The 12,160-nt window shown below is 37.1% G+C and overlaps 1 protein-coding gene across 1 annotated transcript; it reads right to left on the bottom strand.

The window, feature by feature from the left end:
* Positions 1-10,557: 10,557 nt before the first annotated feature.
* LOC110145125 (hemoglobin subunit beta-C-like) lies at positions 10,558-11,737 on the bottom strand. The gene is made up of 3 exons (XM_020905283.2): positions 11,646-11,737; positions 11,292-11,515; positions 10,558-10,694 (listed from the first exon to the last, which is right to left on the bottom strand). The coding sequence occupies exons 1-3, from the start codon at positions 11,735-11,737 to the stop codon at positions 10,558-10,560; spliced, it is 453 nt and encodes a 150-aa protein (XP_020760942.2).
* Between the last annotated feature and the right edge of the window lie 423 nt (positions 11,738-12,160).

Below are 12,160 nucleotides of genomic sequence, written 5' to 3'. Positions count from 1 at the left end.
GGTGTCTGCCTGTGTAGTTGCTAGTGAACACGGTTGTGTCAGAAGCAAGTGTAAGCAGCAGCTGGCCCAGCTCTTCCTTTTATGCCCAGCCCTGCCTCCTGCCCTCTCTGCTTCTGTGAGCAGATTGGCTCAGGCCAAGGTGTGGTTCCACAGGGTGAGGCTTGAATGATGATAGTCATACCTCTCCTTAGTCTTCCTGACACTGACTTCAGACCTTCAGCCCTCTTTCTGGGCATCTCAAGGTCTCAGTCATTCCAGCAATACAAATTGCTACTAAAATCATCTTCCTTAGCAAGTTTGCTTGTAGAGATTTTAGAATCACAACGAGGTAACCTCTTGGAAACCACCTCCTCAATTTTGTTATTATACAAATGAAGAATCTGGGGTCCAGAAAGTGGAAAGAATGTGTCCACTATGATTCAACTTAAGACTATGTGGATGGATCATCTCCTTTTTCTTTCAGAATATGCAAAAGAATTACAAGGACAGCATGGATAAAACCGCTGCCCCTCTTCTAAATATGCATCTCTTTTGTTCACTTGTTTGGGATTAAATCGTTCTGGTATGAAAACAAATATTCATTTGCTTATCTACTCATTCAATTTTTTATTAATTTAATTTATGACCAAATAAATAATGATAGAAAAATAGAATAAGTATGGATCAAGAGGTCCTGTGAAATGCTTACTCCATTAATCCGTATGTGAAAACATAGAGACCTCTCCATGTAGTAAGAAATACAAAGAAGTAAAAAATCAATCAAACCCCCAAAGTTTCAATAACCCTCAGAGAGGCAATGTGTTCGAAGACTAGACTGAGGCTTATAAATTGTTTCCTCATGGACTGACCTGAGAAAGTATCTTGAAGAACTGAGAAGCTTCTCCATGATTTAAAAGGAGGGATAAAATTGTGGAAGACATTCCAGTGTGAATCAGATTATTTGTTTTTCTCCTCTAAACCTCTAAGAGTACTGTGTGCTTAAGAATTTCTTCTATTTCAATTCATCTTTATTCTGTTTTCTTTATATACTTTGTTTATATCTTCTTCTACTAAAATTTATCCTTCTTTATCTACAGCTTTTCATATATTTCTTCTCTCTCTGCCCCTCCTCCCACCCATGTAACAAATCCTGTTACCTTCTTAGGGAAGAAAAACTTCTGAAGTATAGAGGTCTGCTACTTACTACTAGAAGATTCAGTGAAAAAGCAAAAGCAGCAAGCATTTCTGAGCTCAGCATAAGATCTCAGAGTTTCATGAGGCTCCCCAACTTTCTATCATCTCTACTTTCTGCATCTTCCTTTCTTCTTGAATTTCCACTTCCTTTCAGTAAGGATAGGAGCATATATATTTACTTCCCTTCTCTCACCTTAGAACCTTACCCTTATTCAGGCACCTTAATGTCTAGAATCACCTCTCTCTCACTTTTGCCATCACTGGCAAAACATGTTTTTAAAAATCTCTCATTCTTTCAGCTCTATGTCTCTGTAACTCCAACTAATATATTTTTAGCTGAACTAGAAGGAAATGGCTTCTGCATTTCTAGTCGTTACAAAGAAATTCATAAATGTCCAGCTTTCATTACTCCATCCTCCAAAATATTTTTTCCGTCATTGCTAGGTAAATGAAGATTCCTCACCCCTTTGACCTGGTCCATTCCCCATCAAGTACTTGTGAACAAATTCATTCTGATATTTTCAGACATGTAGAAAAGTCTTGGCTCTTGCCTGGCTCTCTGGAAGTTAGGGTAGGATTATATGCCTGCAAGATTATAGGGGAAAAAAATATAGAGTTTAAACATTTTCAATTTATATTCACTCTTTTCTGCAACCTTCAAAGAAAGAGGCTCTAACTATTGGTCTAAACTTAGAAAAAAATTTCCACATGTTGACTTCTGGGAAAAGAGATCTTTCAAATGTTTTAAAAGTTAAAAACAGAAAACAAAAACTGCCATTTGGTTTGACTTTTAGTTTTGAGTTTCAATTGATTAAATTGAAATCTCCATTAGCTTCATCATTGTTTTATATTTGTACTCTTTAAAAGACCCTATTTTACACCTCTGATATCAGAGGTCAGGCATATGTGAGTTAAAGGACTTCTTCTGGAAAACTTTGGACATATCTTCTCAGGAAGTCTGTGTTATGGAAAATTCACAAAACTTACTAAATAATAGTATATTCTAGTCTTATATTTTCTTGTGCAGAAGTCAAATAATCAGGGCTACAATTTTGCTGCCTGGACTGACAGAAATTAGCATGTACTTAAAGACTTCCCCCATCATTTTATGTTTTCAGAGATGATTTCCTTAATTCATTTTATTTGAATTAATTATTTTTGAATATTTGATTTATAATATTATATTAGTTTCAGGTATACAACATAGTGATTCAGTATTTCTAAGGACTATGCACCTTTTAAAGTTGCAATAAATTATTGACTATGTTTTCTATTCTGTACAATATATCCTTGTTTCTAATCTATTTTGTACATGGTAATTTGTATCTTTTAATCCCCTACCCCTATCCTGACCCTCCCCTCTCCCCCATGGCTAACCACTAGTTTGTTCTCTGTATCTGTGAGTTTGTTTCTGTTTTGTTATATTAATTTGTTTGTTTTGCTTTCTATGTTCCACATATAAGTCACAATAAACAGGATGCTGTGTTTCTTTGTCTGACATTTCACCAAGCATAATATCCTACAGGTTCATCCAGTTGTTGCAACTGGCAAAATGTCATTCTTTTTTATACCTAGTAGTATTCCAGTATATGTGTGTGTGTGTGTGTGTGTATACACATGTATATACATATATATATATACACAAATAATTCTACTGTGTCTTCTTTTTTAAGTCTTCCTTTGCCATGAATGGTCTATGAGCCCCTCTTTTGTACTGACTGCTGCAGCCACCATCATGCAAGTCTCGGGGCAAGAGTTGTTGTCTCCACCATGCTACTTGGTATGATTAAAGAGTGAAACATGTTTTTCTTTCTATTACCATAACTCTCCAGGGACAAGACTACAAGTTGTTATAAGACAATCAAAAGTTCAGGCAAAAATAAGGAAAAGTGAAGAGTTATATAGGTAGGGTTATGTTCAGAGCCTAAAGTGCAAATCCAGGTCGCCACTAAAAAGGTTTTGGTATGTTTCTTAGGCCTACTACCATCTTCACCATCATGAGCTTTCCTGTACTCTGTGAAGGGATCCACAGCACGTCTGCTCTACTTTGATTCCAGCCCCACTGAACACTGAACAGACACACACAAGCACACACTCATACAAATCCACAGGGAGAGAAACAGACAGTTTTTTTGTTGTTGTTTTCTTCCCCTTTATTCCATTCTGGCGAGGCCACCTAATTCCTAATGTTCTATACTAGGATGGGCCTAATCTGAGTATAATTATGTGGGTGAATATTGACTTTCTTCAAGAAAATTATGACACTCATCCAGAGATGTATGGTTTCATCATTTGGTTCAAAAATTTCACTCAACTAGAATTCTTTTGTACATGCTTTGATGTTCAATTTTTAATTACCCAAGTAGAATATTTCACCAAACTCATCTGTATTTTTCTGGGTAAAGTAGCTATTTATTTAATTATTTTCCATTAAAGTTTATTACAAGATAAAGCAGCTATTATTTACTCCTCTTCCCTAGATGTACAATATCTTAGTTGCCTTGGTTTTAGCATTGTTTCAAAAATAAAGTAAAATAAAATAAAACAAAAAAACAAAATGAAGTAAATTCTTCTTGAAGAGCAGAACTCATAGAAACAGAGATCATAAACAGAATAGTTTAGAAATGGTGCAATTTAACTCATGTTTTTAAAGGTCATATTTTTTTCTAAAAACAGTAAAATCAATATAGCAATAACATTGATAAAATATATCCTAAATATTACAGGACCTTAATGTCTCAGTTTATCAATTGCATATTAATATTTCCTCCAATGGGCTCAGGTTTTAATTCATTCAGAATTAGCTTTTATTTACCTCAAAAGTGGGCTATGGTACTGATTTATCAAGAACAAAGGGGCAGTCTTTCTCAAGTGAAATTTGAAGCTGTATGTCTGGAAAGGCAGAATCATGGCTTCAGACTGGGCACCCTTGACAAATATATAAGGCATTTATTCCCAAAGCCAACTTTTAGGGCACTTCTCTGAGGCTTAAGAGATGGAAAATCTAGAATAGCATCCTATATTCCCATGATATTCAATTGACTGATTTTAAAATGATTATGGAAATCAATGCACAACATTACTTACTTCTTGCTCTCTCTCCTATCCTTTCTCCACCCTCCCTTCCTTCTTCCCTCCCGTTCTCTCTCTCTGACTCTCTGTGTGTCCCTCTCTCTCGCTGTCCTTCTCTCCTTGCCTCTGGTCTCTCTCCATCTTTCTTTCTTCCACACATACCCCATCTAAATTAACACACACTGAACATGATCTATAAAGCAACATGATAGGGAGGAACTAGAAGTAACTATCGGGTAAATTATCAAATAAAATAAAATATTAAGGAATTAATTTTACTCTTAGACTTTTACAGAAGCTCTGCTTTAACAAGGAATTAAAACAGATAACAAGCTGCAAAGTCTCTTTCCATCCTTTGACTTCCTCACTCCCAACGTGCAGACACCAACACCAACAATACAGCAAATATTGAAACTTAATCCAAGTCCCACCCCAGTGATGTTCTCTTGAATTCTCCAGTATTGGGATTTTCAGTCCCAACTTCTTGTCTAGATTCATTGGCCAGTTCCAAAGGTGAAGGAACAAAAGACAGTACAGTAATTTCTTCAGATATTCTTTAGTTTTTTATGAACATTTAGAGGGAAGAAGGGTACTTTGCTTTCTCATTCCAAATTGTGAAACACACAGTCTCTCTTATCCTCTTTAAAATCTTTTAAAAATGTCTAATTCTTATGATGACTTTTCTCTGCTCAGGAGTGTGAAAGTAAACTTCCTAAGATTTTCCTGAGATGTCTCTGATCCTGAGATGTGACCCTGTGGTTATTAAACATAGTGTTGGGGTGTAAAGGATTCTCAGTGCCTACTACATATTAAAAGATGAAAAGAAACAAATAAATATTTAAAAGCTCATTTGCCTTCAGACAGTTCAAAATACAGTGATGAAATAGTAAACTTTAATGCATTGTCTATAACCTGGTAATAAGATAAAATTATTCTGAATATACATTTTATAGAAGGAAGCAAGATGTTCTGTTTCAGGTAGTCAAGTCTAAATTTAATCAACAAGAGCATGATATAGATTTAAAGAAATGCATGCAAGTTAGAAGGTTCTAGAAGCCCTTCCAATTTTACATATGACAAAAATAATTTCACAAGAGATAGTTAGGGAGTTTGGGATGGACAAGTACACACTGCTATATTTAAAATGGATAACCAACAAGGTCTTACTGTATAGCACAGGCAAGTCTGATCAATGATATGTACCAGCCTGGATGGGAGGGAGTTTGGGGAAGAATGGAAACATGCATATAAATTGTTTAGTCACTTTGCTTTGCACTTGAAACTATCACAACAGTTTTAACTGGATATACTCCATATTAAATAAAGAGTTAAAAAGTTTTTAAAAGTACTATCTATAATCAGAAAGCAAATATCTAATCAGTGATTTACTTTCCTGTGTGCTTCCTCATTGTATATTGTAGAACTAACATCAAAGAAACACTATGCAATAGTGTGTTTTTTTTTTTCAGATTGTCCTCTACTCCCAGGAGTTTTGGGGCAAGAAATAATTGTTCATTCATTGATTACTTCACTTAATAAACATACACTTACTGTCTATGGAGGATCTGCTATATAAGACACGGTAATCATGTAGGATAGTACAAAAGGCAGAAACCCTTATACAGCACACAGGGTGCGCTAGACAGGAAGAAATGTGAAAAGTTTGGAGTGGGAGAGTTTAGAAGAATTTCCTTAGGCAATACTGGAAATTTCACTGATGCCAGGTCAAAAGATTCAAGCAAGTGTTATGTGAGCCCTGATCTTTACCTGAAATGGGAGGTTGAGGTTAATTTTGGGGGTGTTTTGGGGCTAGCGGGAGAGGGAGATTATACATTAGAATGGGAACACCTGATGTAACATCGCCTTGTGGCCTAAAATGTGCAGGCAAGGGAAGTATGAAAAAAGGAAACGTTAATAACAGTCTCTTGAGCAATCATTATGTCTCTGATTGAGCACATTATTTCTTAAGTAATTAGTGGATATGGATCAGAGTGTTAGCCTGAAGTTTCTGTTTGATTTGAAGTTTCCCATGAGCCCCTGTAATGCTAGTATCCTCACTATATTTTAAACCTTCTTATGGTTCTTACGCTTTGAGACAGGAATGTCATCTATTGTTGACTGTGTGTGGCCCCTTTTCTCATTTTCTTTGTTCTCTCTGTGTAAGACACAAAGGCTCCCTATCTGTAGAACCTCAGGGACTTTCCCATATCCTTGCGGAAAGGAAAAAAAATGAGTAAAATGAATCAGAAAATTGAGCTGAAAGTTTTTTATTAGGAAGAAGTCATATCATTGAGGGCGGACATTATTTCCCCAAGTTCAGAAGATAAAATCTGGGGAAATACTGGGACTTCCATGACAGTCTAGTGTTTAAGGCTTGTTCTAATGCAGGGGGTGAGAGTTCTATTTCTGTTCAGGGAGCTAAGATCAGACAGGCCTTGTGGCCTAAAACCTGCAACATAAAAAACAACAGAAACAATATTGTAACTCAAAAATGACTTTAAAAAATTTGAATTGTTAAAAAATAGAAGAATGTAGGGAAATAGGATCTTCCAGTTGAGAGAGTGAATGCTTAGATAGACTGATAAGGAGTCTGGGGCCTTCAAGGGGTCTGGAGCTCTTGAGGAGGAGAAAAGGACAAACTTTTTTTCTGCATTATATTGTCTTAGTCACAGAAAAAATTTTTTCTTAAACTTTGAGTTGCTTTGACAACAATCTTGAAGATTAACTTTCTTTAAGCCCAGAGCTAATGATTAAACAACAAAACAATTCATTTTGCTCAAGGGTATGTTTTTCTTTAAACTTTGTACTAATGATTATATAAAAACAATGGATGTTGCTTGAGGACATGGTTCTCCTTCTTAAGAACCTTCTGACTGATCCTGTTATTTTATGATTTAGGGAGGGGTTTGATAAGACCTTTCTATTGTTAGTAACCAATTGAAAAATTATATAAGGTCTTAATAAGACTAGCTAGTGGGGCACTCTCCTGTTCCCCTTCTGATGTCTATGTCCGAAGCTTTCTCTGTCCTTTTTGCATTGTAATAAAACTTCTGCACAAAAGCTCTGAGTGGTCAAGTTTTGTCTCTGACCCCGGTTGGAAACTGTCTCCTCTGGAAGACAAAAATCTGACACCCTTCAACATAAGCTATCACAATGGCCATCAACTAAAAATGGGAGCTCTGTAACAACCTAGAGGGGTGGGAATGGGCCAGAGATGGGAGGGAGATTCAGGTGGGAGGGGAAGTATATACACCTATGGTTAATTCATATTAATGTATGATAGTAATGAAGCCCATATTGTAAACCAATCATCAATCAATTTAAAAAAATATTCCTTTGGGGGGAAAAAATAGGACAGGATCTCATGGTATTTGTAGGTGAGGGCATTAGTCACATCAGCCACCACCTTCTGACAGGCAGCCTGCAACTCTGGGGTGAATTCCTTGCCAAAGTTTCAAGCCAGTGTACTCACCACTGTGTGAGTAGAGATAAAAAATAAGGACACTGTTAGCAGAGGCACCCAATTTGGACTTAGTATTTCAGCCTCATCCCAAGCTGTGCCCCTAGAATATAAGCAGAAAGATGGCTGAATTGTAGATGTTACTACTGATGTGAAGCCACCCATATCAGCCTGAATTTATATTTACAGATATTTCTCTTTTTCTGTCTTAATTCAGAACTTGCTATCATTTTTTTTTTATTTTTTTGAAGTCTTTCAAGAAGTAATACATCATTTTGTCTTCCTTGAAAGGAAGAGATAAGGGGAAATCATGAGACAAAATATTTAAGGGACTTAAAAGAAGAAAGCCTTAATACTCAAACATTTAAACACTCAAAATGTTTAAATATAAAGAAGATACTGCATAGAACAAACAGAGAAAAGCAAGAATGAATAAGAGGAAACAATGCCTGGAAACAAGGTAAATCATTGCCCATAAATCAGCAAAGGACAAGTCCCCAAAACAGTCAAAGAACCTCTGAGTCCAGGGGTAGACAACCAGCAGCCTAGGGGGTGAAAACAGCATAAGAACAGGGGGAGTCAGTGCCTGCCAGAATCTCAGGCCACAGCTCTGTCCCCACACGCTCAGCTGACACTCCCTCTCCTTCAGCCTGCCTTGTAAGCTGAATACCTGCCTGCCTAGGGTATCCGGACCACCTTCATCCACCCTCATCTTGCTCCACAAGGCAATACAGTAACCTTCTCCTCAAGAGTCAGATGCACCATGATGTGTGTTTATGCAGCTGCAAGTTGTGTCAAAAGCAGGTGTAGGCAGCAGGGGTCCTGGTCTTCCTTGTGGGCCCCACCCAGCCTCCTGCCCTCTCTGCTTCTGAGAGTAGATTAGCCCAGGGCATAACACAAGTTCATTGGTTTCGGAGAATGTAAGAGGCACTCTTATTCCTCAGTGCCCTTCATCTGTGATTGGCTGATCCAGTGTGACTAGACTCAGAAACTCTACTCTCCCTGTCCTTATCTCTTAGCTTAATTTCCTTCATCCATCCATTGCCTCTACAAATACATTCCCAGTCTCATTTATGCATAAATATTTTAGTCTGATATTGTGTAATGTATCTTACAGTTTAAACCTACAAATTACATTTTCTCTATGAATTTAAAAAGTTAAATTTATAGATAAGAAAACTAAGACTTAGAAAACAAAAATTTTATTAAGTTGACTTTATATGGAGCTTCACTCTGTTTCTGGAAATATTTGTAAGAGGTTTAAATGGATAAATATTTTGTCTTAGATTTAACTTGCTTTTTTTCTCCTTGTATAAATACTTTGGGTCACAAAATTTGATTTTCACCCATCCTGTCATTGAAATAAAGATCTATCAAGTTAATGAAAAATAATAAATATTGTATTTCTAGCAGCTACTCAACTAGGTTTATAGAGCATGGATGATAACGGGAACAATTTAATAAGAAATAAAGAAAAATATCTGATACTTATGATATGACTGTAGAGAAAATGCAGAGGAATTGCAAACAAGATTTATCTTATTTAGCTTGATAAAGTCTGACAGGATTTCTGGGAAAACACCAAGTGCAGAAATTTCCACATCTACACTCTCAGGAAAAAAGTGAAAATGGACCCAGGAATGAGCATTCAAATCAAATTTCATTCTTCTCAATTCAAATGATACTACAATGATATACAAATATATACCCACCAGCATACCTAGAAAGAAGGAAGGAAGGAAGAAAAGAAAGAGAGGAAGGAAGGAAAAATGGATGGAAGAAGCACCTAGGAGAAGGAAAATGATGTAATGAAAGGGAAGGAAGAGGAAAAGAATATAAAGAACAGGAGGCTTGACAATTCCAAATTTCTACAAACCTGTAGATAAAGAAAAATGTTCATACTTTGCTAGTGATAACGTAAAACAGTATAATTGATTTTGAAAATATTTTATGGTATCTACTGAAGCAGAGGGGCTTCCCTGGTAGCTCAGCTGGTAAAGAATCCTCCTGCAATGCAGGAGACCCCAGTTCAATTCCTGGGTGGGAAGATCCCCTAGGCTATCCACTCCAGTATTCTGGCCTGCAGAATTCCATGGACTGTATAGCCCATGGAATCACAAAGAGTCAGACACGGCTGAGCGACCTTCACTCATAAAGGATTGCAAGACAGCAGTGACTATCAAGCCACAAAAGTCCCTTTTTGCATTCTTGTCAGTCCTATATTTATCACAATATTATAATACAAGCGAAGAGGGAGCAAAGCTACCTCCCCCTGGTTTCTTTCCTTCATGTAGATCTTTATAAGATGGCAGAGATAACTAGGATAAAAAGGCATTAGCGGAGGAGGAGCAACGGGACAGTAAAATGCATAATCTTAGAACAGAGGTGTCCATAGGCAGAAGAACTTAATGGATTTAAGTGAGGTTCTGGACAATTAAAGAGAGAGAAGACATTTACAAGAAAGTCTAAATAACATAATTTATTTAAATAAAACATACCAATGATCTAACTCCTAAATTAAGCTGCAACTTGAATTCTTTAAGAGAAAGTAAGACTAATGAGCAGTCTGTTTTCCACTAACATCAGCTGTTTACAGCCATTCCTGTCATGGGGTCCAAGATACTGATATATTTTCTCAAGGTCTCAAGTAGCCCTTCATTTCTTTTTCTCTTTAATACTTTGCCCTCCCATGTTCCCATCAGAGTGAGAGACAGTGAAATAACTTAAATACACCAATGCAATGAAAATAAATCTTTGTATTGGGCAGAGGCCAAATGCTCAAAATTCTTCATAATTTTTTCCATATTTGGTTTTTGGGCTCTGAGGATGAAAGGACCTTTCCTGGAAATCAATTAGGGGTGCTTAGGGTATCTGTGGGCCAAGGCATTTGCCACACCAGCCACCACCTTGTGAAAGGCAGCCTGAATTTCTGGGATGAATATCTTGCCAAAGTAATAAGCCAACACAATTATCAGTAGGCATCCCAGGAACTATGTAGAAAAGATGAGAAACAAGGGCAGTTAGTGCAGGTACCCAGGTTAGATTCAGAGTATTTCAGTCTCATCTCAAGCTGTGCCCCTAGGATATTAGCACAAAGATGGTTGAAGTGTAGATGTTACCTATGATATAAAGCCACCCATATCAGCCTGACTTTATATTTAAAAATGTTACTCTCTTTCTACCTTAATCCAGTATTTGTTACCAATTTTACTCTTTTGGATTATTTCAAGAAGCGATACAACATTCTTTCCTTTGAAAAGAACAGATAAGGGGAAAATATTAGACAACAACTTTTAAAGTGAATAGGGAAAGGCTTTTTTTTTTTTTTGCACACTCAAAAAGAATAATTTTAAAAAAAGAGAAGACATTGCAGAGAACAAACAGAGGAGAACAATAATGCATAAGAGGAAATGACAGTTGTGAGCAAAGAGATTGAAAGAAATTAAATGATCCTGAAGAGTCAGTCCCTAGTACTGTAATCAGAATACCTCTTTTCCATTCTAAACTGTGTTGTGTCATTTATCTCTCTTGCCATGAGAAGAATCTGGCCAAAAAAGAGAAGAACATTGAGGGTCCCATAAACTTATCCTGAAGTACTCAGAATCCACACGCAACTTATCACAGTGCATCTCACTCAGCACAACAAAGGTGTCCTTGAAGTTGTTGAGATGTTTTATGCCCTTACCAAAGGAGTCTAGCATCTTCTTGACATGGGCCTTCATCTTAACGTTGCCCATAATATCATCAGCAGAGGACAAGTCCCCAAAGGACTCAAAGAGCTTTTGAGTCCAGGGGTAGGCAGCTAGCAGCCTAAGGGGTGAAAACAGCACAAGGTCAGAGGGAGTCACCACCTCCTAGAATCTCAGGGGACGGCTCTGTCCCCACACTCCCAGCTATCATTCACTCTCCTTAAACCAAGGTAGGTAAGCTGAATAACTGCCTGCCTAGGGTTTCAACACCAACTTCATCCACCCTCATCTTGCTCCAAAATAACATGAAAGAAAACTTCTCCTTAAAAGTCAGTTTAACCATAATGCCTGTTTGTGTAGTTGCAAGTTGTGTCAGAAGCAAGTATAAGCAGCAGGGACCTGCTCTTTCTTTGAGTCCTGCCCAGCTTCCTGCTCTCCCTACTTCTGAAAGCAGATTAGCCCAGGTCATAACACAAGTTCATTAGTTTGGGGGAAAGTAAGACGCATTCTTGTTCCTCAGTGACCTTCATCTGTGACTGGCTGATCCAGTGTGTCTAGACTCAGAAACTCTGCTCTCCCTGTTCTTATCTCCCAAATTGATTTCCTTCATCAATTGCTTCTACAAATTTATTCCCAGTCTTATTTATGTGTCAATATTTTAGTATGATATTGTACAATGTGTCTCTTACAGTTTAAATCTATGAATTACAGTTTAAACCTATGAACTGCAGAATTACTTACAGAAAGTAAGACTCAGAAAGCAAAA

The sequence above is a fragment of the Odocoileus virginianus genome, unplaced genomic scaffold, assembly GCF_023699985.2.
Source record: "Odocoileus virginianus isolate 20LAN1187 ecotype Illinois unplaced genomic scaffold, Ovbor_1.2 Unplaced_Scaffold_28, whole genome shotgun sequence".
Taxonomy (NCBI): Eukaryota; Metazoa; Chordata; class Mammalia; order Artiodactyla; family Cervidae; genus Odocoileus; species Odocoileus virginianus.
Note: the sequence above shows the minus strand (reverse complement) of the source record. Positions and strands in the feature narration are given on the sequence as shown.

What these genes read in the sequence shown, in the direction of transcription:
- LOC110145125 (XM_020905283.2), bottom strand. Translation starts at nt 11,737, where the DNA reads ATGGTTAAACTGACTTTTAAGGAGAAGTTTTCTTTCATGTTATTTTGG. An exon ending in GGTGTTGAAACCCTAGGCAG is followed by an intron (nt 11,516 to 11,645) that starts GCAGTTATTCAG and finishes TTCACCCCTTAG; the next exon opens with GCTGCTAGCTGCCTACCCCT. An exon ending in GGATTCTGAGTACTTCAGGA is followed by an intron (nt 10,695 to 11,291) that starts TAAGTTTATGGG and finishes TTTCTACATAGT; the next exon opens with TCCTGGGATGCCTACTGATA.